This window comes from Pieris rapae, chromosome 3, assembly GCF_905147795.1.
Source record: "Pieris rapae chromosome 3, ilPieRapa1.1, whole genome shotgun sequence".
Lineage (NCBI taxonomy): Eukaryota > Metazoa > Arthropoda > Insecta > Lepidoptera > Pieridae > Pieris > Pieris rapae.
Genome location: NC_059511.1, coordinates 4,827,882 through 4,853,096, shown reverse-complemented (window position 1 = coordinate 4,853,096; position 25,215 = coordinate 4,827,882). Strand labels below are relative to the sequence as shown.

The window sequence follows — 25,215 nt, the reverse complement described above, 5'->3', positions numbered from 1 at the left end:
GAAGTCGGGATTGCAATCGCTATAGCTCCTGAGAATTACATAAAATTGGGTGCTGCAATTAATAAAATGTCAGTAACGCAAGAGCAAGCGAATAAGAAATAATCGACAAAATATTGTCTTTCCTTTTATGATTTTATTTCCTTTGGAGTAGCGACACTTGGGCCGTGGGTTTCAAGGCCGTAAGTAAACCTTTAAGTTGGTGGCTGGTAGATATTACCCCTTAACCTGTGGTTTTCTCGCTCAACGAATGAATATCGCAATACAACGAAGATTGCAGATTGGTAGAAACATTAAACAAACTGCCACAGGAAACAAACTTTTTAAAATTTATTTTAGTTTTCTATTTATTCATTTCAATTATTACGCTGGTTAAGAATACATATTGTTAATTCTCTGAATTTCTCGGTAATTACGACAACAATAGCCACTGTTGAACTCGAAACTAAACGTAACTGTAAGGTTCTGTAAAGGACAAAATACTCTACATATTTATAGACAGTTTGGAAATGTAACTATTTTCTATAAATAATTTGGAGGCTGCTCCGACAGCTAGCTTTAAAGTATGGAAACAGATCACGGCGCGGGCGCAAGCAAATTAATGTTAAATCCCACAAACTATACAGCATTGACATTATTTTACTAATCGCAACGATGTTACTGCCCTGTTAAATGTAAAGGTACATGTGCGTACAAAGGTTTTTGACGTGACAACGTCTTATAATTCGATGGAGCCGGCTGCACGGACGAAAAAACATGACTCATGTTACCTCGCGTTATCAAACAAATCAAATTTAGATTTGATTTGTGTAAAATGTAATCATTCCATCAGTATTTTCGTTGTCACGTTTAACTATCGTCAGTAAACCGATTTTACAGACAACGTATTTTTTTTTAAAATTAATTTTAACCTTATATCCCTTCCAGTGCGAAAGGTTATTGTATATTATTAGAATATAGGCATTACTTATAAAAACTCTGATGATGACTATATAGTAATCGGATGTATTAAATAACTCACGTAAATGAGTTTCTTTTAACAAGTTTTTACCAAGGTCATACCTTTTTTTTAATAAAACGGGGAGCAAACAGGGGCAGGAGGCTCACCTGATGTTAAGTGATACTGCCGCCCATGGACACTCTCGATGCCAGAGGGCTCGCGAGTGCGTTGCCGGCCTTTTAAAAATTTATACGCTCTTGAAGGCTCACTTGAAGGACCTTAAATAGAATTGGTTGAAAAATATTTGAAAAAATTGAAAAAAAAAATTGAACCTTTACAGCAAATCCCAAAAAGATGTCTCTTAACCTGATGTTGAACATTATTTCCTTTAAATTCGTCTGTGTGTACTCTACTATTATAGATTAGATTTCTATATCTGTTCTGGATCTTTTATTTTCTTAATAGGCCAGGAATGTGGGCAGCCTTTTCGTCACACGCCACACGCCCGTTCACTTTTTGGGCCTAAGACATGTCGGTTTCCTCACCGATCTTACCTTCACAGTACAAGCGAGTTAAGTGTAAAAAGCACAGATGGACACTCCATTGGTGTACTGTAGTTCGAACTTACGGGTGAGAATTGCAGGGTGAATCCACTAAGCCAAGACTGCTCCTGGTTTGTTGATTTATATTCGAATAAAAAGGCCAAAAAACATATTATTCTTTTACATGAACTTACTGAGTTTTATTCCTGACTGTACATATCTGGAGAGGTCGGTGGTCTCGTGGCGAACCGAGGCCGAATTATAAAATTGCCACACGTGACTGTTCCTGCGTGTCATCCACTGCTGTCGTATCAAGGATCACAAAATTAGATCACACCTCTCTGTTTTGTAAAGGAGTAATGTATTGTGATATTGAGATTTTTGGATAACTGCTGTTTTGCAAACGTAGCGGTAACTTTAGCGTGTTTTTGTATATTTTGTGTTTACATTTGTTCTAGGACAATGCTAATGTTTGTATGGGCTGTTTATATTAGAGGTTTAAGCTCGGTTTATTGACTCAGAAACGACTTTAACACTTTTGAACGTTGTGTTTCCAAAGGTTTTTAGAAGATATTTCAAGAATCCGAAACAATCTATTAACAATTAAATGGAAAATGTAGATTGAACTGTTGACTCCCTATGGAACGGGGGGGGGGGGCACGATTACATCATTTTTATTTTTATTTTTTGTATAATACATATACATGTCATACGATATTTGGATCTAAAATATACCGATATTCTAACAACCTTTTCTTTCCTTCTCCACACCGAGACAAGATTGTACGGCCGATCTCAGCTACTAAGACTTTTTTATTACTCGTTTTAAAGATTTAAGTTCAGTATTGTATAATTCTATTGTTACATGTAATTTTATGTACTTTTTATTATTTATGTATGCACTTCTTCTACTTTACCTATATAAATATTTTTTTAGGGGTAAGTCGTTGCACAACTATTTATGTTACCTGGTTCTTTACGCGTTTAAGGTAATGAAGTGGAAATAAATATATTCACCCTCAACCCTAGGTTATCCATTTGTCCTACAAAATTTATTCGTAAAGTCACATTCCCACTAGTAGCAGGCCACGTGAGGGGTTGGGTGTTGCGTCATATTATGAAAATTTCTATGTATGTACATAATCGTCCAGACAAACGTCCGATTATGCATTCAACTGAGGGTGATATTCTCTCTATAAACGAAACGGTTTATAAAATAGAAAAACACACTACGCAAAGAATACGTGAAAAAAATAGTTATAATAATAATTAATTTCACAGGAAAAGCTTATATCTAATTGCGCTAGGTATAAAAACAAAATTGGTCAGGTTTTTCTGACACTGAACTGGGTGTGAACCTGTATACATCGTCTAACCCCTTAAATATATCAGACAAAAACTCTAGCATGAAGTACATATCTCATTAGAAAAACATATATCTTATAATGTACAATCTATTTATCAAGTAGTTATATTATGGTGTGGAGTGTTCAAGTGTGAGTAAGGTGAGAGGGTGTATGTTGTGTGTGGGAGAGTGTGTTAAATACTATATAACCCAAAAATAATAAAATGCTGCCGTTGGTTTCAATCCTGAGAAATGCAGAAGTCGTCTTTTAATTGTGATTTGATTGTATTGCTTGCAGAAAATATACATGAAACAAAATTCATAAATTGGTTGTTTTAATTATTATACAACAACAAATTTATTTGTTATTTTTACAACAACAAATAAAAATAGACAGTATTAATACAGAATACTTCATTCATTTGACAGTGTTACGTGACCTATTTACTTATTAAACATAATAGGGGATTCAAGGGCTTCGCGTTGTGTAAGGGCGCATACACACTACTTTATATAGTTAAGAACGTTAAAAGTTTTTTTTAGGTAAGGTTTTCATGGATATGTTATTCATAGATCGAGTGCGTTTTATTGATTATCAAAAAGCCTTATTTTATACTATTAGTGTGGAACTGCTGAAATTTTTATTGTCTGTGCATGTACACATAACAAAATAAAAACATAAGCATTAATTATCTCTGTTTTATCCTCTAGCGTATCAGACAGAATAAGCAGATTATAATGGAAATTTAATTATTTTTTAAAATAATTAAATCTTACGCCGATATTGTATTTTTGTATTTCTAATGTATAATATAGATTATTTAACGTATTTGTAACAATAATATTATTATTGATTATTCTTTACAACAGAATATTAGAGACTTCCTAAACGATTTAGCCACAAAATTACATTAAAAAAATTCAGTCCCTAATTTTCTTACAAGGGATAACGTAACAATTTTACTAACTGTAAAATCACCTTGATTACTAGCTAATAATGTACTATTATAAACAACGTGTCAATAACATTCCTGTGTTCATTACAACACTACTGACCTCTGTCATGAGTAAGGAAACAAAATGGCCGCCATAGATTCCAAAAACAACAAACAACGGTTGAAAAAGCCCTTCACGTTCTACGTTCTATAACAGATTGTATATTCCCGGATTTCATTGAATATTCAATATGCTTTAGTCTGTACGGACCGAAAATACACTTTAAACTTTCAACAATTTAAAACAAAATATACTCTATAAAAATCTTAATATATTAAAACAGTATTTCAAAATTCAATTATTATATAAAATGGTTATAAAAATGGCTTTGAACTTTGAAATACGGTAAAGAAAAGTTTCTTTTAAACGTTTGCCATTAACAATTTAAAACAGAATTGCAACTTTTAATTCGAATCGATTATGTTTCAATAAAATAATGTATTTATTTAAAAATAGTTTTTACAGTTTTTAATCAACCCTACTCATATAGCTCACCTGGGGTTAAAAAACCCTTCCTAATCCGCTCCTGTTAAAATGCAGTATTGCGTCTTTTAATTTAGGCATATGATATTTAAAAGGAGCTCAGACCAACTGAATGAGAATGCAAGCGCCCCTCTATTAATTAAATGGGATAATGAAAGTATGTCATCGTCATCAAAGGAGACTGTTTGGACGTAACGGGGTTGCCGTAATTCATTGTGTTTTATCAGGAAAATATTTTGAAAAAGCTTTCAACTTTAATGAGTTCTAGTTTTGCAAGGAAAGATGCATATTCTGATTTATTACAAAGGGGCCATATTAAAGGCTTGAAAGTGGTCATAATAGTTCAGTTTCTGTTCTATTTAACATAGAACGGATCAATTAAAACATTTCATTGACTTAATAAGAGATTTAGATAAAATTGGAGTTTAAAATAAAAAATAGTATATATAAAAACAAAATTCTTTTTTTAGTAGTTTTTGAAAAAATAATTTGCTGGTATTTTAATTACTATTTACGTACTGTTATTTTAACGGTAAAAAATTTGTTACGTTGAGACTTCGACTAGCAAATGTTTCGAACTCGACGGAACAGAAGATTCTTAAATAAATCCGTATTGGTAGTGAGGTTCCAGGCCACTCATTTGTATAAATATCAACTATTGTATCAAAACCAAATTAAGCTCTACAAAGATAGATTGTGTGAACTAGGCTAGATTGTGGCTAGGCCTTGCTTAACCTAGAAAGGTTTGTAAGAGACAAACATGCATAAATAGCTGCTGATAAAACTTATATAGCTATTTGGACATTTTCCTGTATCGTAATTTGCAAACAGGTAAATAAACCGTTGATGTTTTGAAATCGGGTCAGGAAGCGTGGCGCGAGCCAAGCCGCTCAATGTATTACGGTTACCTTCTACACGAAATTATATTATTTAAATTGGTAATTACATAAATACTGTAATAGTAGAAACAGTAGTGGTACGATCATTCAATATTGAAATTGAAATCATAAGGAGGTAGTCCTCAGGTACTTAGGAATGTTACGGTACATTGTATATTTTAGTTCAAGTAACTTTGCGGCAGTCTTCCTGCAATTGTTTTTCGTTACAACAAAAACATTTGTTTATAGTTGTCAACATAAAAACCCAAGGCGGTTACGCTTCGCTCATTTGATTAACAGATGATCAAGACGGAACGATAAAAAACTAATTGTCAATTGGGTTTTTATGAGATTCTTAATAGATTGAAGAAATGGAAAAACAGTTTACGTAATACGGAAATAAGTTCTAGATTGGGCTGTGTGAATAAAAAGAAACAAATGAATAAACAATGTGAAAATTCCTTTTGTCTATTGTTCAGGTAGTAAAATAAATGTTTCACGTAATGGCGTTGTGGGACTTAGAAGCAGACCCTGAAAGAAGAGGACAAAATTATTTTAGTATCTGAAAGAAAAGTTTTTCGGAAGATATAAAGAGGGAAGATAGAAGCTGCAGACCTGTCAGCGGTGTAAGTAATGGCTATTCTAAATTTAATTAGATGCCTGCAAGAGATAAAGTTTCTTTTGCATCTTGTTAAACGTAAAGTAAAATAATAATGTTAGTCTACAAAAATGTTTAGAGCAGTATTTGCTCAGTGGTTAGCGCCTCTTCACTCTGGTGATGCACCCATGGATTTTCGTTCTAATTTTCATTCATTTTTCACTATAGATAATTGACCCACGTGATAACTGGCATGGAATTTACATGCACAGATTGAAGTGAATTAAGCTTTGCTTACGTCAATGTTCTAAATTCGGTGATGTTTCAGAAATCAGTACCACACATGCATTGTCGTTTGATAATGATATCAGAAATTTTATAGAGGATTAGTACGAGTCGTAAAGGCAACGTTTATTGGTTTCTGGTATAGATCGTAATATTGTCTGTTAAAATATATAAGTAAAATGTTTTATATACTGAAAAATTGAATTGCTTTCTATTCCAGATAGTTTTCTTACGTCATAACCTGTCGACCACAGCCTTTACTACAAGAACTTTTTATGGTATTGCTAGTTTCTTAACCTGCATTTAGAATAAATTTGGGGAAAAGTAAGAATGCAGTCTATTTTAAAATCATGAAACATAACATTATCTCCGCTCTTTAAATATGCCCGCTAAATCATTTTGCGCAATTAATACAAACATTTTTGCTTTTTGCTTCGTTTGCTAATTATATATAATTGAATTCATCGTTTGTAGTTATTTCAGAATCAGAATTTTCGATTTTTCCCCGGATTTGGTGGCATTTAATTTATTTACCTGGAAAGGAATAATCTAAAATCTGGCTATCACATTTGTATAAATTTGATATTGTTTTTCCATCATCTGTTGATGCATGACCTGTTGAGTGCTTTAAACTCGTGAGCTTCATACAACTGGCAACATTGTTTTGACGTCATAAACGTGGCTTTGATGGGAAATAATTCAACTTTATTGTTCTGTCATAACTATTTGTAAACCTCTGAAGCGTACAACTCGCGTGCAAAATTGCGTAGCAGGACATAATAGCATGCCTATAAAAGGCTAGCAAGACCTGCGCTTGACGTGGTCGGTAATTAATCTGATAATCGTTTCTGGAATGTTCTTATTACTTAGGGTTTATTAAATAATAATCAGTAATATGAGATAAGCGCCGTTGCGTCGCCGTAATTTTTCATTCCTACTCTAAGAGAGAGGCAAAATATTGTTTTTAAAAATGTAATATAAATTTTCTGGCAAATAATTTATTTAAAATCTTAAAATAGTCCATATTTCTTACGGATATAAATTGTTTTATAATGTGCTGTCATCCTAAATTATTCCATCCATCCACAGGTGTCATAGAGCCTTGGTGTCACGATATATTCCATAGCCATCTGGATCAAAACAATTCAGTGTTACCATGTGTCTGGCAACGAATTGAAGGTTAACTATTTGTCATCTCTCATCAGTTCATAACTCATGGTTAAATAAAATAAACAGCGCAATTTGTGGCGTTTCTTCGGACTAGGAATTAGTTTATGTAGTTCCGCATTTTTTTATTATGTTATCTAATGCCTAATGTATTATAGTCACATCAGTTTACAATGTGAACGTTTTCAAATAATAAAAGCATACATGATTTGGCATACATTTTTTATATGTAAACTTACTTGATCTGACTTAACAGTATCTAAGAATGAAACAGTTTTCTTAATAGTAACACTAATAATGGATTTACTTATATAAAATTATTTCACATTATTTCCAATAATAATGATCGAAAGGACAAAAGTCAAAAAGTAAAGTCAAAAATCATTTATTCATATAAGTAACATAATGTACACTTATGAACGTTAAAAAAAAGAAATATACATTAAATGAATCAAATTTTACATTAACTGCCAGTTCTCAAATCAAGGCCGTAGAACGGAAGAAAAGAACTGGCAATCAACTCTCCGCCACAATGTTTGTAAGAAGCTGCAACCATTACACCATGTTCCATATGATATCTTGAGTCATTTTGACAACGGAGTATCACTGTTAAAAAATAATATTTACAATAAAATTATCTGAGAAAGACTTAATTTTATAAGAAACAATTATTCATAATCAATTTAAACCATCTGTTTACCTTGCGGAAGTCAAACTTTTCTTAATTGTTATGGCATGTTTGTGCGATCTTGAACTCTGCTTTTAATTGTCTGTTGGTTTATATTTGACACAGACCAGGACAAAGGTCAACAAACTGTTTTATACTACTTGAATCAAGGTTTTTCTTAGTAATACGTTAACAATCGCGTAGCACGGACAAATTTACTAATTAATTACTAATGGCCTGAAGTAAATCTTGTCGTAAAAAAGAAATAATTAGGAGACCTATATCCTTGTATACATGATAATAGAAACAAGAACTTCATTAAGGATCACGTAAAAGTAAACCTATTTGTTATTGTCTTTATAAGATCTTTTTTTTATATTTTAGTAGATGAAAGACAAGTTCAATTTTTAATAATATATTTTAGTTATAACATTTTAAGGTTAGTTATTATATTAGAATTATATACAATTATATTTGTCATAATAAAATGTTGGCAATTTGTAGTATTTTTAATCTAAATTACCTACAGGCTATAAGGTTATATGCTCAAAATAAAGCTTTCTAATATACTGTTTTTTTTTACTTTTTTGCGGTTTGTAAGTAAAAAAAGATGATGGTTTTCCGACTCGAGAACACATGTCGTATAATTGCCATGAATTTTGACAAGCACTTTTACCGTTTTTTTTTCTTTCAGAAATAGATCTGATGAAAAAAACTACTTTCAAAAATGATTAGAGGGATTCGATACGAATACGAACTATGAAACTAACAAACTTCTGTTAGAATTTAATTACAAGTTAAAACGAATTGTGTTGGAAATTTTAATTATTTAAGCTTATGTTTATGTTTTTATTGTATATAGTTTATTATTACATTGTATCACCATTTAAACCTTCCCTGCACTTCCACGAATACCTCAAGATCAAAATTAGACCAATCGGTCCAGGCACTCTCGAGTTTTAGCGAGGCAAACGAACAGCAATTCATTTTTAGACATTTTGACTCTATAATACTTATTCAAAGTAAATATTTAGTTTGTATATACTTTAAATAGAACATAATTCAGCCACTAGTAAATAACTCTATAAATTTGACAAAGTGCAAAAGGTGAACCTCTTGAAGTCCGGTAGTCTGAAACATACCCACAATTAAAATTTAATCAAAAGATTTGTTCTGATTGCATTTAATTTATAACGTTGTACTTTAAGTGGATTTATAATATAGCCTTTAAAATAAATTTACATTTTAAATGCCCTTAACGTTGCACGCTTTAAAAATTAATTCAATACACAAACATCAGTCGACTCCTTCCGTCATCGGCTCTTCAGGAAAAACAAACCTTCGACGCTTTCATCGATCATATTCGACTTCCTTCTGCTTTTTATATTTTATGATTCACGCAAAAAATCGGTCATACTGCATTCATAATTTTTCATAAGGATTGTGGTGAAGTCGTTGGCATCTCTTTTAACTAAACAATGTCTTCAAATATTTTAAAATAGCACGAACATGTAAAATAGTATCAAACATAATAGAACAATAACAGTATATGTAATATAAAAGTACGATCGTATATTATTATTCTTCGATACAAATTATATGGAAAAACCATGGGTTTCGGTCAAAAAATAACATCAGTCATCATCTAGTTACTATACGACTTGACAAAACTATCGAATATAAATTTATTCTGAAATTACCGTCTAATGACAATGCAATATTTAAGACGAATCTGTGATTGTAATTGGACACACGGACTACAGATTCTGTTAACCAATGACAATCAAACGGAACGAACCATCGTTTTTCCTTCTCACGATAGGACATTAACACATTACATAATAATGTAATGTTAATAAATCATAAGCTTTGTTAGGTCTAAACATATAATTTAATAGAGGTTTATGGATGTTATAAGTTATGCACGGACATGCTTCTTGTCATGACAATAGCATACGTTCCTAATGTTTACCCCGATAGCGTGTAACATTGTTTCCCTATAAATATTATCTCGTTAAGAATGTTAATGTAAACGTATCCAAAACAAACAGTACATTATAGGGATATTAAAAACTACTATTTACTATAGATCTACTTATCACGTTTAACGACTAAGCAATTTGTAAAAGCTAAACAAGAATGAAAAATAAATGCATTTTTCGAGTAACTTGCGGCAGAAATATCTCCTGACTCACAGTTGATTTTGTATGTGGATGTGCAATCTTGCACGCATCTGTCGTTATTTTGTACGAGTATTTAGTTTTGTATACGCTTAAAGCTAAATAAGGGTTTCCGTAAGAGAGCACTATACTCTATGGACACCTTTAATGCTATATTCAAACTTCTGAAGGTTAATTAGTTAGAAAATACGGCGCGTACTTTTGCATTAGTCAAGTACAACTACAGGTTAGAAAGTGGCTATTGTGTGTACGTAGAACGTAATTTTATTAATCATTCTATGTAAAAATCCGTACTACCAGGAAATATTACGACATTGTTACTTAGAAGACATCATTTATCCTATAGTTTTGACCATGACCAAGACTGTAATTGAAACTAATCGTCAATGTTCTAACAACTAGGTGTTACTAGAAAATGTACTATTCACTTCCTAGATGTCATATAGTTGCGTTAATTTAGTAGAAGCGTGATGTTATATGGACTAAAGGAATCCTCAATATATAGACTATCCAACACTCAGAGTAAATAAGGACAGTACATAGTCCATACTTATTACAGGCTAAGTATGACTGGCGTATTTCAAAATATATACGGAAGTGAATGATCCATAGAATTCCAATTCTGACTTAAAACCGAACAAACGAAATATAGATTTTTAGTCCAGCTTAAATAGGCCTCAGAATTATGAATCTTAAACAATTGAACTAAGTTAAACAAATATTATTATTAAAAAATCGTCTATGTAATTAAGATTTTTTATATTACTTGTAGAAGAGGTGAAGAACCTCACCTCGTTTATTTTACTGTATCCTTGACATTGCAGCCCAATTTATTTCAGTTTGAACAGTTAGGTTTACAATTCATTCCGACGGTATAATCAAACAAACGTAATGAACATGGAAAACCGTTATGAAACGAATCAAAGATGTAATAAATATAACAAATGCTACACAACTATCTTATGGGCCATATCACTCAAGGTATAAGAATTGAAAGCAATGCAAAAAATATAACACAATAAAAAGGTGTATATACAGTAAAATGAGACCAGCATGCAACAAGTTCAGCTAGAAACTGTTAGAGGTTCAAGGACCTCTACCAAGAAGTAATTAATTCTACATAAACCCTTCAGCTACTATTGCAAGTATAGTTTTTGTTTAACCATAAGACAGGGTTACAAGGTGTTGTTTAAGATTGTTATTGTAGTGTACTTAGTGTTATTTATGTAAAAAGTTTTATTCCATACTGAAATTTTTGTTTTTAAGAATGTAGTTAAATATGAATGGTTTTTGAAAGGGCTTTTTAGGGTGGCTTACATTTTCGTTGTATAGACTAGTTCAATGTCTCATTGTGTTTTACGATATTTCTCTGTTCTAAGTTTAAAACGAACAAACATCAATAATAGCTCACTGGTATCAGGTGTATTTGCTCTAAAACTGTGCTGTTTAAAAATAAATGAAAAATCATCAATCTTAACTCCTTCAAACTAGTATTCGTCTTTGCCTTCTAACTAGTAATCGTGTTTTTTAGCGAAACCCGAAAGCCAGGATCGGCTCATAGCATTGATAGTGTTAACAACTGAGGCTGTTTGTATTGAGTTCATAATACATACAGGATTTAAACGCATGTTAGAAGTTTGCCACCCAACGCGGGTTATACAAGCTGTGAATTTAAAATTGTAAAAAATGGTTTAAATCCGTTTTTTAATTACTAAAATAATACATAAATCTACCATTGCAGCATCTCATATACTATAACACAATATACGCAACGATAAACACAATCACTCAGCATATAGCGGTGCCGTCTCGACGCCCTATTTCGGTTCTAAATCTAAATTTATAATCTCAATCGAAAACCGTTTTTGTGCTAAATATTCAATTCAAGAATTCATTTGGGTTCTTCTTTTATGCAGTAGTTGCAAACGGTTTGGTTAACATATTTAGGTGTAAAACATCCACAGTACAATAAATATGTACAAGAAAAAAAATATAGTCGATATTACTTAAAGTCAAAATTGTGTATAGGATGAACGTTGCGTGTACAAAATTTAATACTGATTTAGGAAAGCTGTTTTAGTTTCCGATAGAACTATGGTGAACTTACATTATTATGCTTTACAATAAGACGTTTTGACTTTGTTTAATTGTGGCCGGATTTTTGTGAACACCTATGTATTTAAACTGTATCGGCGTTATAATAGAACTTAGTAGAAAGACAGTATATGTAGCCATATAGGAAACTTGATAGACGTTTCATAATCACTGTCTTTTATAACTTCTCCTTTGTAACAACAGCCTTGATCAAACTGTTTTAACTGACTTAAACTTGAAGGTTAACAACTTAATTGTATTTTCATTATAAATCAAATATAAAAGTCTTACTTTTTCTGTCATCGTCTAGTTTATATTGACATCAACTAAAAGTACAGAAAAAAAAACAAACTAACGATAAAAATCGAGAATGTATTCGGATCGAAAGAACTCGAACGAAACTCGAAAACATTTCACGGACGAAAATTAGAATAATGGAGCGTTGACATGTTTGCCTGAAAAGCTGCGATTTGAAATTCTATTCACCGTTATTCTAAGTAAAATGATGCAAACGTAAGAGATGCCCTACAGTTTACGTAATTGCAATCATTGAATTACAAACTTTTCAGTATATTTTACATACTTTACCCCGATATAAATAAATCACAATACTTGTGCTTAATCTCTGTATCAAAGTTATGGAGAAGTTTACGAAAATTTGATAAGCATTAGTTTATTTGTTAGGATTTTTTAAACTATGTTAATTCTTCAATCCTTCGAATCTGGTTATTTAAAAGATATTTACTATACATATAGCATAAAATTTCGTATTGTATGAATGGAATCCAGATGAATAAATGATATGATTTAGTTTGGCAATGAAACAAATTTACCTTAATAATATTGCTTTTATATATTTCTCCACGTGCCAATCAAACCTTAGAATTTATATTCAGACGTAAAATATTTATTGTATTTACTTATTAATGGCAAATTGGAGTATAGACCACCGACTGGGACAATATCAACATTCACCATTAGTAACACTACATCCTTGAAACGCGTGTATTTGTGATATTTTTGATTTAATTCAGAAACCCGTGTGTGTACATCTATTATATAAGGAATTTGCAGTAACATATTACCTCAATAAATAATGTATCGTATTAACAAAGACATGTCTTTGTTTTTGAATGTAACTATATATATTTAATAGGTTTGCATATAAATTTAATGAAATCGTGAAAGTAGTGATACCTCGATGATCCTTTGTTCCAAAAGAAACGTATTTTATTTTTATAAATTACTATAACATAATATCCTTTTAATAATAACAATCCTTAGTAGCTTATTATAACATCTTTAATAGACATTACTTTGTTAGGTATAAATTAATTTGATAAGTATTACTTACGTATAACAACCACTTTACTTTTTTGCATTGACTATTAAATTTACGATTCTATGCTAATTCTGTTGACTACTAATCAACAGAATTAGCATAATCATCTATATTATTATTTAAGTCCTTATTAAATACTGAATAGTCATTTTCATTGTCATTTTCTATTAAGTCGTTATCTCGTGTTAAAACACTTTGTGGATATGTCATTATATTTCCATAAAACCCAGGTACTCTACCGTATCCAGCTAGCACATTTATAGGAAATACAGAAACATATGTCCTATCTGCATTAGTAAAAACTTTACTCTCTACAGGTTTATCATTATTTTCTGCAATGTTTCTTTCTTCATCGTTATTTTCTATTTCACTCTCATATTGCATATTATAATATGTATCACTTTGAATTATATCAGAATTACTTTCCCTTGTTTCTTCGTTGCTTCTACTATAAACATTATCTTCATTTAAATCATCTTCATTTTGTTCGTATGTAAGACTATCTGATTTTATTGTTTCTGCACTCATTTTTTCATCAACCCTTGAGTTAATAGTCCCTTCGTCGACTTCTTCTGCACTATTATTTGTATCTTCCCGAACTTTATAGTCATCAGATATGCCTTTACTTGATGGTTGATCTTCATCTAAAGTTTGTACGGTAATAACTGTATCATATTGTTTTCCAGCTGTACCCATTAGAACTAAAATTACTTACCTATAGCCAGGACCACCTTCTACAATACTTGCTTTCAGATCAGTACCAAAATCGATTCCTGTAACTCTTACATGTCCAATAATTGGACCATCACGTTCTGCTGGATATTTGAGTGCTAAGACCCCTCCTGATACGGAAACCTTTATTTGTTCTGTATTTGCTGTTCCAAGCTCTTCATTTCCGACGTCTAATAGAAATATAAACGGATATTTATGAAAAGGAGTGGCTAAACATAAAGTAAATGAGGATAATAAAAGAACTAGTAACATCGTTGGTTCGTAGAGTACAGTAGGTTAAGAAACAATATCAAATCTTTTATAATCAATTACTTCATGGTTCAGTCACTCAGTTTTTGTTTGGCCTCGATAAATCAATGCCGTTTTATTGGTTCAGGAAGATGCATTTCTTTTGATATTAAATGAATAGTCTTTTTTAAACCAGCTTTATTAGGTTTAGCGTATATAAATGTTTTAACAGGCTTAATATCACAATACAATGAAATCTAGCGGACTTTTAGCTAATGATAAATACTTAAAGTATTTTATTTAACTAATTAAATCAATTTTTTTTTAATCTTATACACAATTTATTGAGTGTTATTTTATATAAGAAGTCAACGTAATTTTATCTATTAGAGTAAAATCAAAATACTAATCCAACAAAAATCAGTCTACGTTACATCAGACAGGACATAAACAATTTGTATTTTACATACATTACTGTAAGATTATTTAAACTATATAAATTCATGCACATAAACTTAATATTTTAATAAATCTTTAACTTACAAAAATACTATGTATAGTGTACGCAATTAATAAATTATCGTAATAAAATATCTCCTACTTAACAAATCACAGACTTTTCAATTATTTTAGAGGATATCAAGCGCAATTGTTTAATTTTTTTTACATTTGACTTTTACAATCATAACAATAGAAAATTATACATGAGTTTTATTTATTAAAGCCATAAGGAATTGTAATACATATATACATAATTATACATCTATTTATAATTAAGTGAAAATCCTTGAATAACATTTAGATGTTAAAAATGCGAAGCTATAATAATCTTAGAGGTATAATGACACAAAATTAACGATACATACTGAAAAAACTTGGAAAAGTTACTTACATACCCAAAATTGGGAAGTGCGATTGCTGATGTCTTTACCTCGGATAAAAACTTATTAGTCTAAATTAAACGACGCTTCAAAATGTACTTACATAATATAGCAATTATCAACTGCAAAGCTTTAATATTTTTTACTATGTATAAAGCTTTAAGCTTCGCCAAAAAGACGATAACAAAACTTAAAAGTATAATTTACTTATCGCAACATCCCACCCAATGAAAAACTATTTTCCGCCTTTTCCATTTGTTTTAAATCCTCAATTGCAGAATTAATGTCACCGCCTTTTTGTCTTTTTCCCGCCCTCGGTGTCATTTCATTGTCTCTGGGTCCTAAATCGGTGTTGACAGATGCATATTCCGAATTTGCCGATGGAACGAAATCTTTGTCATAATTCGTTTGACCGATGTAGCTTGGTTCACTGGAGTATGATAAATCTTTAGATGCTAATTTCACTCGAAAATAATTTGTCACAGTACCACAGACACCCTAAAATAAATAGACTTGTTAAGAATTTGAACCAATGAAATAATAAAAGCTATTAGACAAATACTAAATCAACAGTAATTGTATCATATTAATAAGTTTCTTAAAGTTACTAATAAAGAGACCGTGACTCTTATTATAGAACTATACTATAACAATATTAAGTATTACTAATTACATATATTTTTTAAACGCATTTGTAGGTTTTCCAGCAAATTAATAAAGTAGTAGTGTACCTATGTAAACTAAGAAATAAGATCAATGAAAGAATGGTGATCACTTCATTTATATTTTATACACAAATATTTAGAATTACACTAATATAAGCATACCTTGAGACGATTCAATTTACTATGAGTGGAATTGAGAATGGTCCCTAATTCGCCTAAAGGAGATTCTTGAAGTCCATCGTTTAATATGGCTGTTTCCTAAAATATAAATTTATTCAAGTAAAAACCCAATATTATATGTCTTGTCCGGTAAACATTGTATTATTAGTAGGACCATCAAATTTATGTTACCTCTGTTGATTTAATGTCAACTTCCTCGAATTCATTCGCATCCAAATATTTGTGTTTTTCTAAAAACTCTTCCTTGTCAGGTTTAGGTTGATTGAATAATTCTGCTCGCATACACGCATCTTCATAAGCTTTTAATGACATTTTCGTTGCTTATTGTTATTAGCACTACAAGCGTAAAGGAACTACTAAATAAATTGTATAAAGCATTTTTACAAAGTGATTTTAGTGTAAACTACTATTACTTACTTCGTACTATACAGTATTGATTTTTCGTTTAGAAACCGCGAAATCACAATATTATTTCTGTATTTCACTTAATATATCAAATTATACACTATGCGCTTAATTTTTTTGTAATATAGAAATGATAGGCTAGGCTTATAATTATAGTATTATATATTTTATAAATACAAACAATAAACACCTTATTCTTTAATTCTATTCTTGATTTCACTTAGCACTACATTTCACAGTTTAAATTTACCGCCTTTTTCGCATGACACTTTGTTGCTAGGGCAGATAATCTACATTTTGTTGTATTATATTATTCAATAATTAATTACATATATATAAGTAAATTGATAAAATTGCCAATTGGTGAAATTGTACTACACTAAAAGCTAAATAACATCACTAGCAATATTAACATTATTTTCTCAAGTTTAGTGAATATTTGTTCGAATGACATTTCTGTTCCAGTATAACAACCTCTGTTCGATGGAGAGAAAACATAATATCTTTCCTTAGTTTCCGCCCATTTATGATTTTTATTCGTCAATCGTCATCGTGTTGCTATCTCTTGTTTTTAATCATAATAACACAACCTCTATTAGTTATTAGGCTATTCCTATAGGAAATATTGTAGATAAAATATAAATAATAATTCGAAACATATATTTGGTTGTTCTAGCCTGTAAAATTTTTAAACAGTTAAATATAAACACTGAGAAATTCTAATATCCCTTGAGCAGTGACGTCAAAATGCACTCGGATATGTAATTGTAACAGGCAACAGCTGATAGCCACGATTACAGCCATCGGGGCTTTCGGGGGACGAGGTGAATAATATAAGCGGGAGGGGCCGCATTCCAATTCCGAGTAAAAATATTACGAGCGGGTAAATGGTAATAATAACATCTGTTGTATTGAAGAGAAGTTTAGTTCAACTTAACAGTGTCTACCGGGGACACATCTATCGAACTATGGCATCACGTAAGAACTATTTGTTTTCTTTTATGATTTTAGGCAGAAAACTTTAAAAGAAATGTGAGTTTATGTTGTCAAAATAAAATTCTAGAAAATTTATTTAAAGTAAAGAGTAGCTGCTATAGTTTATTTTGTGTGTAAAGTAATTGTTTACAATGAAATGAATTTTACAAAATTATTGAAATGTAAAACTTGTAACATACATTCTATAAGGCAAAAAGAAATAGTGTGTAGAAGTGAGTTACTTTCTAAGTAAAGTATTTAATTTTACCACAGTATTCAATTAATTACTAAACTGGAGCATTTTCATTATGGAGATAACTCTAAAAGTCAGATGGCTGGTTGGTATTTTGTAAATTTACCTTGACTGTATACAGATTTTATTATATTAGACAGTAGAGCTCTAAAATTTTTGTATGTGCATTATTATTTTCTTGTTCTGGTTTTGAATTTTATTCCATATAATAACCTTTTAGCCAAATATTATATTCCATAGTAATAGAAAATTATTCTTTTATTTGTGGGAATAGGACCTTACAATTTAATAATTGTGTTGTAGTATTGTGATTTCTAGCCAGAAATTTCTCTAAATTAAATAATATGTATTGATATTTATACATATACTCAATTTCAGAACCATTGACTTTGGAAAATATCAGCAAACTCAGAGATGACTTCTTCAAATGCCCAAAAAATGAACTTGCCCAGAATGTATGCACAAGGTTTGATCCCTTTGAAGTTGCTATCAGTAAGAGAAAGACGGATACGCAACTCCATGTTTATAACATTAAGGTATATTTTGGTTTGCTTATGTTTCTTTACAGTGATTTACAAATTATATGTTTAATGGTTTAATGTTTTAAATTTTGATAATTTGTTCCATAAAAAATATAAAAATGTACAGACTTGAAGTAAATTTATCTATGCAGTTAGTTACAAATAATTATTTTTATCATTGTGAAATTTTTTATCAATCCACTTGTGGTATGTTGTTTCAGTTTGTGGTAAATAGATATAACACTTAACTTATAATTGTAAATAGCAAATGGGGTATAAAATGGGTTAAAATATATAGGTCTTTTCAACATGAAGTTTTATATAGAAAAAATCTTTGAGATAAACCATTTTCAACTATATAATTTATGCTAATTAAAGCATAGCATATAGTACTAAAATATATTTTCTCTTTTTTCAATATAAATTACCATCTTTAGTGGGTTAGACTCCCAATATACATACTATGAGAATGGTGGCTGGATGGATTTATATTAATACAATTTAATTTTAAGATAAATCTACAGTGTTTAACAAAATACAAATATATTTAACATGATTTTTTTGGCAATGCAACTATTTATGTAAATTTACTATGTTATTACTTTTACCAATGAACTTTGAATATTTTACACACACAACAACACACTTAAATTTATTCAGTGAATAAGTTTACATTTATTTGTTCCTGGTCAGTACAAAGATATTCAGTTCAGTTGTTTAATAAACATATGTTCAAAGGTTGTTGCTGAAAGTATAAAATCATTTTTTTTTAACTTACAACTCAGATAAAATATTTTATCATTGCAGGTTGAAAGTGAAGGAAAGCCGGTAACAAATCAAGAAAACTCTGGTCGCTGCTGGCTATTTGCTGCACTGAATGTCATGAGACTTCCATTTATGAAGAAATATGGCTTAGAGGAGTTTGAATTTTCTCAAAGGTTAGCAATGCATTGCACATTAATGTTATTCTGCCATTTTTGTAGGTTATTCATACAATTTATAGTTTACATGGAATCAACATTTTTTTGTACTTACATTGAGATATTTTTTTATATGTAATAGGAATAGAAAATACCTAACTTGTAGGTACTTATTATATTCACCATGACATTTGAAAGGTGTTTTTATCTTATTAAGTAATATTTATCATTAGATACATTATCAGTACAACAATATTGACAATTCTAAAATTACAGATAAAGCTAATAAAAGGCATTTCTTTAAGCTTATCAGTATTAACTGATAAATTGTTGATGCCCTTTGCTACCCATACTAAACATTTGATGTGCACTTTATAAAAAAAACTAGTTTTATGCCTCAGATTGTGTATCTGTAGTTTGGCAAGAAGGTTAGCCGTCTCTCTCTGACACGACTTTATGAGCCTAAGCCATGCCTATTTTCCTCGCGATGTGTTCGCTGTACGAACGAGGTATGGTATATATACAGAAAGTCGATTGGTGCAGAATGAGCATATGAAGATGATCAGGGCTGAGAGTAGAACTCTGATGCCTATCACTGCTTTTATTATATGAAAAATACTACTTTTGTGTTATTTATTTCAAATACATAGTAAATTTTTGACAAATCTCATGTAAATAAGCCCACAAAAGTGAAACGTTGAAAAAAAATATCTCTTTCAAGATATATGACGCCGTCTATCGGTACAATTTAGGGTAGGTTTGTGCCAATGTTGTGTACCCGTGCCTACAATGAATCTTGAATACATGTTTTCGTCGTAATCATAACTTCATTGAACGAATTTCGTCAGCTATAGGAATAAAAAAACTATGCAGTTGCCAATGTCGATTATTCTTTCAGCTATCTGTTCTTCTGGGATAAGATAGAGCGTTCGTACTACTGGCTCAACAACATTGTGTCAACTGCGAAGCAGGGTGAAGCCCTTGATGGAAGATTAGTTAACTTCCTACTGAAGGTAATATTTAATGTTGATTATAGATAGATTTTATTCACTACTAAAGAATGTGAATAATTTGAAAATATTGTTATATCGTGTTATCTAGATATTCACGTGTTACCTTTTTGCCAGGACCCAATAAATGATGGGGGCCAATGGGACATGATTGTTAATCTGGTGAATAAGTATGGTCTCATGCCGAAGAAGTGCTTCCCGGAGTCATTTAGCTCGCGGAAAAGTCTGCATATGAACGCCATCATTAAGACGAAGGTAATGAACAAAAATATATTAAAATTCTTTGTGGTGTTATACATGATCAGAGTTGGCATATTAGCTGCAGCGTGCGAATCTCATACCCGAGGTCGTAGGTTCGGTTCGGTATGTTCATCCCACACTTATGGACTTTCTGACTTCTTTGTACAAAAAAAATCGTAGTATTGTCTTTTATTAACATAACTTTTACACATTTAAAGAAAAACACTTTTTTACGATGTTTCTTTCCAAGACTGGTACGCGAAGTTATTGAAATAAAAAAACACGCCAATTTCAATAGAGAGGACGGCCTAAAATTATCAAACACCTGGGATCCTATAATGTTTAAATAATTATAAGTTTAAATACAATAATACATATCTATAATCCGTAAAAAATTGTTTCTCTTTAAAACAAAATCGTATCTTAACCGTTCAAACTCAAAAAGTTGACAGCGTGTCAGGCTCAGAAGGCTTCTTGCCAACTCGCCTAGTATAAAGAGCGTTAGATAGAGCGATCTCTTGCCTGGAAGAGATCGCTCGAAAGCGATAAGGCCGCCAGTTGCCCTCCTTTTCATTAAATAAAACCAATAAGTAATGAGTTTAACTATTTCAGTTACGCGAATTTGCTAAGGAGTTGCGTGAATTGGTGTCCAATAAGTCATCCGATGAGCAGATACAGGCAACTGTTGACAAACAGATCGCTGTTATATACCACATCGTGTGCACTTGCTTAGGTAATATCGCTTTTTATTATTTACGAATTTAGCAAATTTTCTACATAAGTAATTTGAGGGTCAAAAGAAAGATCCCACATCCACCCTTGGTTCTGTCTCTTGGAAATGTTTGGGAAAATAAAACTAATAGTCCGACTACGCACTTGTGAACCTCCCGGCTATGTTAATGTCCATGGGTGGCGGTGGTGGCTGCCAAGTCTATTTAAAAAAGCTGTCTTGTATATTTAACGGTACATACCTACAAAGTTAATAAAAACAGTCTCATTCACTAAATTCATCTATCTCTTTTTATATCAGCGCAAACACAGATACAGAAAGAGACGAACGATTTAGAGTACTTTTTTTTTTTTAGAACAGGGGTCAAACAGGCAGGAGGCTCACCTGATATTAAGTGATACCGCCGCCCGACACTCTCGATGCTAGAGGGTTTGCGAGTGCGTTGCCGGCCTTTTAAGAATTTGAAAATTCTATTTCTTCAAAATAATTTTCTAGCATTTATATCGAAACAATGTTTTTTACAAAAGATATTCTGCTTCAGGAACACCTCCGGATAAATTCACTTTTGAGTTTTACAACAAGGAGAAAGCGTATAAAAACTTCGGGCCACTCACACCGCAAGAGTTTTACAATCAACACATACGTTCGCTGTACAACGTAGACGATAAGGTATGGTTCATACGCCATATTCTTTATTTAAATTTGTTTCTGAAGTGAAACTTCTTTAGAATCGTTGTGATTTCAAACCGGATGCAACGAAAAAGCGACAGTAAAAAGAGACAGAAACATTAATTCATATGATTTAACGTGGGAGAAAATGAGATAGATAAACTTCTTTCGAATCGTCGTGATTTCAAACCGGATGCAGCGGTAAAGAGAGACAGAAACATCAATTCATCATATGATTTAACGTGGGAGAAAATGAGATAGCAGGCATTATACAGCCTCTCTTTACTGCCGCTTTTTCATTTGATCGAATTTCAAACTTTCGATGTTTTAGTTTTTCCCAAATTAAAAATTTATATTAAACTTATAAATTAAAATTTATCATTAAAATATACTGTTTTAAAAGAACACACACATTTAGATAATGGAAAATGATTAATTTATATATGATTAATAATAAAAAAAATGTTTTTGAAGGTTTCACTTCTACCATGTGTGAATTGCACATATGTTTTTTTTTTCTTTTAATTTTTTTTTTTTTAAATTTTCGTGTGTCATAGGTGTGTCTTGTCAACGATCCACGGGAAACGAACCCGTTCGGAGGTCTATACACACTTCAGTGTTTGGGCAACGTCGTGGGAGGACGAGAGACGGCCTACAACAATCAACCAATCGAGACTCTAATGAAGTAATTATTCTCCCAAATGACTCTCAATAGTTTATTTTGTGACATTTTTTAAAAAAATATTTTTTTTTAGAGTTGTAAAAGATAGTATAGCAGGCGGTGAAGCGGTTTGGTTTGGTTGTGAGGTGTCCAAACGATTTGAGAGGAAAAACGGGCTGGAAGATCTCGACGCGTGAGTTTTTATTTAACTTAAAATATTATTTTTTTTAATATGTTTTTAAAGTTCTTCTTTCGTTATTTAGTATCCAAACGGCTTTATAAGGCCGTATCGTACATGTGCTCTAAAGTACGATATTTCTTTATAAGACGAGCCAAACGACCAGGCTGGACACTTGAAATTAAGTTCTTACCGCCGCCCAAGGACATCGGTAAGTGCGTTGCCGACTTTTAATGCAGTGGTACGCTTCCCTCTTGAAGGTTAACGTTAACGTTTCGGAAATATCTGAAATTGCAGCTATCTGTTCATATATTGTAAGAATGGTAAAAACCATGGCACTAACTCCAAATTTTCAAAAAACAAATTACTTATAAAATCAAATCAAATTTGAATATTTTCTTTAAAGCCAAGACTACAAGTTGGTGTTCAACACAGAGGTGCAGATAGGGCTCCAAAAAGCTGACAGACTGTTGTACGGGGACTCTTGTATGACACACGCGATGGTCTTCACGGCCGTGGGTACAGACGTCAGTATCTTATTATATTTTTTTATTTATCCAACAATTATAAAATCTAAAAAATAAAAAAAATAATGTAAATCTACCCACTTTAATTATTATTAAAAATTGGTTAAATTATTGATATCTGATATGTATCTCGTGTTTTACTTCTGCTGGGAATCCGACACATTCATGTACGTCAATGACAAGTGTGCACAACATTTAAAGGGAAGCATTACAATAAAAAACTATTTTCTTTTAAACGACAATTAACTATTAATACAAATATGCAATTCAGTTTTATATATTTCTTCTTTTCAGTTGATAGCATTTAATAGTTTATAAACAGACTACATTAACATTGTTTTCCAGGAGGCTGGCAACCCTCGTAAGTTCCGAGTCGAAAACTCTTATAGCGATAAGGAATACGACAAGGGATACTTACTTCTCACTGAACCGTGGTTTAGGGAGTTTGTGTTCGAGGTTAGTATATTTTTAAGACAAAACAATTAATATAAAAAATACGACTAGCATAGCATAGCAGGCAAGATTATATTATTAATACATTTTACAAATTTCTTATGTAAATTTAATGGTGAGTTCTATTCACTGTTTTAGCTATACAAAATGTATGATCTTTCTCTTTAGTTTAATCTTTATTTAGATTTAAAGTCAAAGACGAAATGTTTCAGTTAAAAATAATTAATGGTGACCCGCTATTCAGTAATATCAATACCGATTTAAATAGTATTATTATTCAGTAATTGTATAGCAGACCTCCCACTTTCTATACAAAATGCTAAATACAGATTGTAGTATCGTGTCGCTATTATGCAGTAAAATATGAAAATAAAATCCCTATTTTATTATCGTGGTAAGGTGGCTGATATTCATTGTATATATATAATATATATATTTCCAGGTGGTTGTAGACAAGAAGTATGTACCAACTGATGTTCTGGATGTATTTAAAAAGAAGGCCGTGGTGCTGCCCGCCTGGGATCCAATGGGCACGCTCGCCTGTCCACTTTGCTCACAATAATTTTGTAAAGCATAAATGTAATAAAATGAAAAAGAGGAAATTAGTTTTATTTTAAGCTATAGTGAAACCGGTGAAAACTTGTTTAAAGAAGACATCAAAAATTTAGTTTTGACTACTATCAAGTGTCAAACTTAGCAAAAATTTAAAGTTCTAGCCTGTCAGATAAGGTCAGAAAATCTTAGATTCTCTTGTGTTTACAAGTCGGACTGACTTATTTAATAACGTTTATAATTCGTTCTTGTAACGCAAAAAGTTTAAGCATTTCTGTCGACCAATTAGCTGAACAATTTTTTTTTAAAGAACGTAACGTCATTATAAAGGCCCATGTAGATGGAGTTTCTCGCATGTTTTGTGCGAGGAATCGCACGCGACTATCGGCTAGCAATAATCGCCATAGCATTATCGTATCAAAATGTTTATATACAGACAAGAACTAAATTATCGCCTACTATTGTCATACGAGAATCGCTAGGTGATAATTTCCTGCGTTTGTTTAAACACCGACATTACAGAAGATTCTTACTTACGAGAAACTCGACTAGTATCACGATCTCGTACGACATTTTTGTATGTTCATGCAAGTATCATGTTTCATTCGAGTTTTGTGATTACTAAAGTATTGAGCTTAAAAATTGTTGGTGTTTGAATATGTTAATGAATAATATATTAATACGTTATTTATAATTTTGTCCGAGAAGCCATAGATAGCTTGACGCATATTTGTATCTTATTTTGTAGACTGTCCAATTTCAAATAATAAATATAATTGAAAAACCATTTTTTCACAAATCTTTTTTTTTTTGTTTCCGTTTAATTCATTCTTGTCTTAGAATAGCAGATACAATTAAAACACCCACACTTAACTTTGAAATTCTATTTACGCGGACACAAACTTTCCATTGCGAGGCAAT

General features: G+C 31.3%; 2 protein-coding genes across 3 annotated transcripts; one reads left to right on the top strand and one right to left on the bottom strand.

The window, feature by feature from the left end:
• Positions 1 to 14,874: 14,874 nt before the first annotated feature.
• On the bottom strand, positions 14,875 to 16,661 carry LOC110993273. Its single transcript, XM_022259468.2, has 3 exons — positions 16,372 to 16,661; positions 16,183 to 16,278; positions 14,875 to 15,853 (listed from the first exon to the last, which is right to left on the bottom strand). The coding sequence occupies exons 1-3, from the start codon at positions 16,510 to 16,512 to the stop codon at positions 15,563 to 15,565; spliced, it is 528 nt and encodes a 175-aa protein (XP_022115160.2). The 5' UTR covers positions 16,513 to 16,661; the 3' UTR covers positions 14,875 to 15,562.
• A 645-nt stretch (positions 16,662 to 17,306) lies between these two features.
• Positions 17,307 to 24,340, top strand: LOC110993230 (bleomycin hydrolase). Of its 2 annotated transcripts, none has more exons than XM_022259399.2 (12): positions 17,307 to 17,583; positions 18,212 to 18,369; positions 19,162 to 19,292; positions 20,173 to 20,287; positions 20,402 to 20,539; positions 21,137 to 21,257; positions 21,796 to 21,923; positions 22,481 to 22,608; positions 22,679 to 22,777; positions 23,169 to 23,289; positions 23,635 to 23,745; positions 24,185 to 24,340. In XM_022259399.2, exons 1-12 carry the CDS (start codon positions 17,493 to 17,495, stop codon positions 24,302 to 24,304), a joined length of 1,461 nt encoding a protein of 486 aa, XP_022115091.2. In that variant the 5' UTR covers positions 17,307 to 17,492; the 3' UTR covers positions 24,305 to 24,340. The 2 variants fall into 2 exon arrangements, with proteins under 2 accessions (XP_022115091.2, XP_022115092.2); XM_022259400.2 differs by lacking the exon at positions 17,307 to 17,583 and adding an exon at positions 17,898 to 17,918.
• Positions 24,341 to 25,215: the final 875 nt, after the last annotated feature.

Excerpts from the sequence above, each read along its gene's own strand:
- LOC110993273 (XM_022259468.2), bottom strand. The coding sequence starts at position 16,512 with ATGTCATTAAAAGCTTATGAAGATGCGTGTATGCGAGCAGAATTATTC. Across the intron at positions 16,279-16,371 it reads TTGACATTAAATCAACAGAG|GAAACAGCCATATTAAACGA; the intron begins GTAACATAAATT and ends TTTATATTTTAG. Across the intron at positions 15,854-16,182 it reads GTAAATTGAATCGTCTCAAG|GGTGTCTGTGGTACTGTGAC; the intron begins GTATGCTTATAT and ends TATTTATTTTAG.
- LOC110993230 (XM_022259399.2), top strand. The coding sequence starts at position 17,493 with ATGGTAATAATAACATCTGTTGTATTGAAGAGAAGTTTAGTTCAACTT. Across the intron at positions 17,584-18,211 it reads CTATCGAACTATGGCATCAC|AACCATTGACTTTGGAAAAT; the intron begins GTAAGAACTATT and ends ACTCAATTTCAG. Across the intron at positions 20,540-21,136 it reads ACGCCATCATTAAGACGAAG|TTACGCGAATTTGCTAAGGA; the intron begins GTAATGAACAAA and ends TAACTATTTCAG.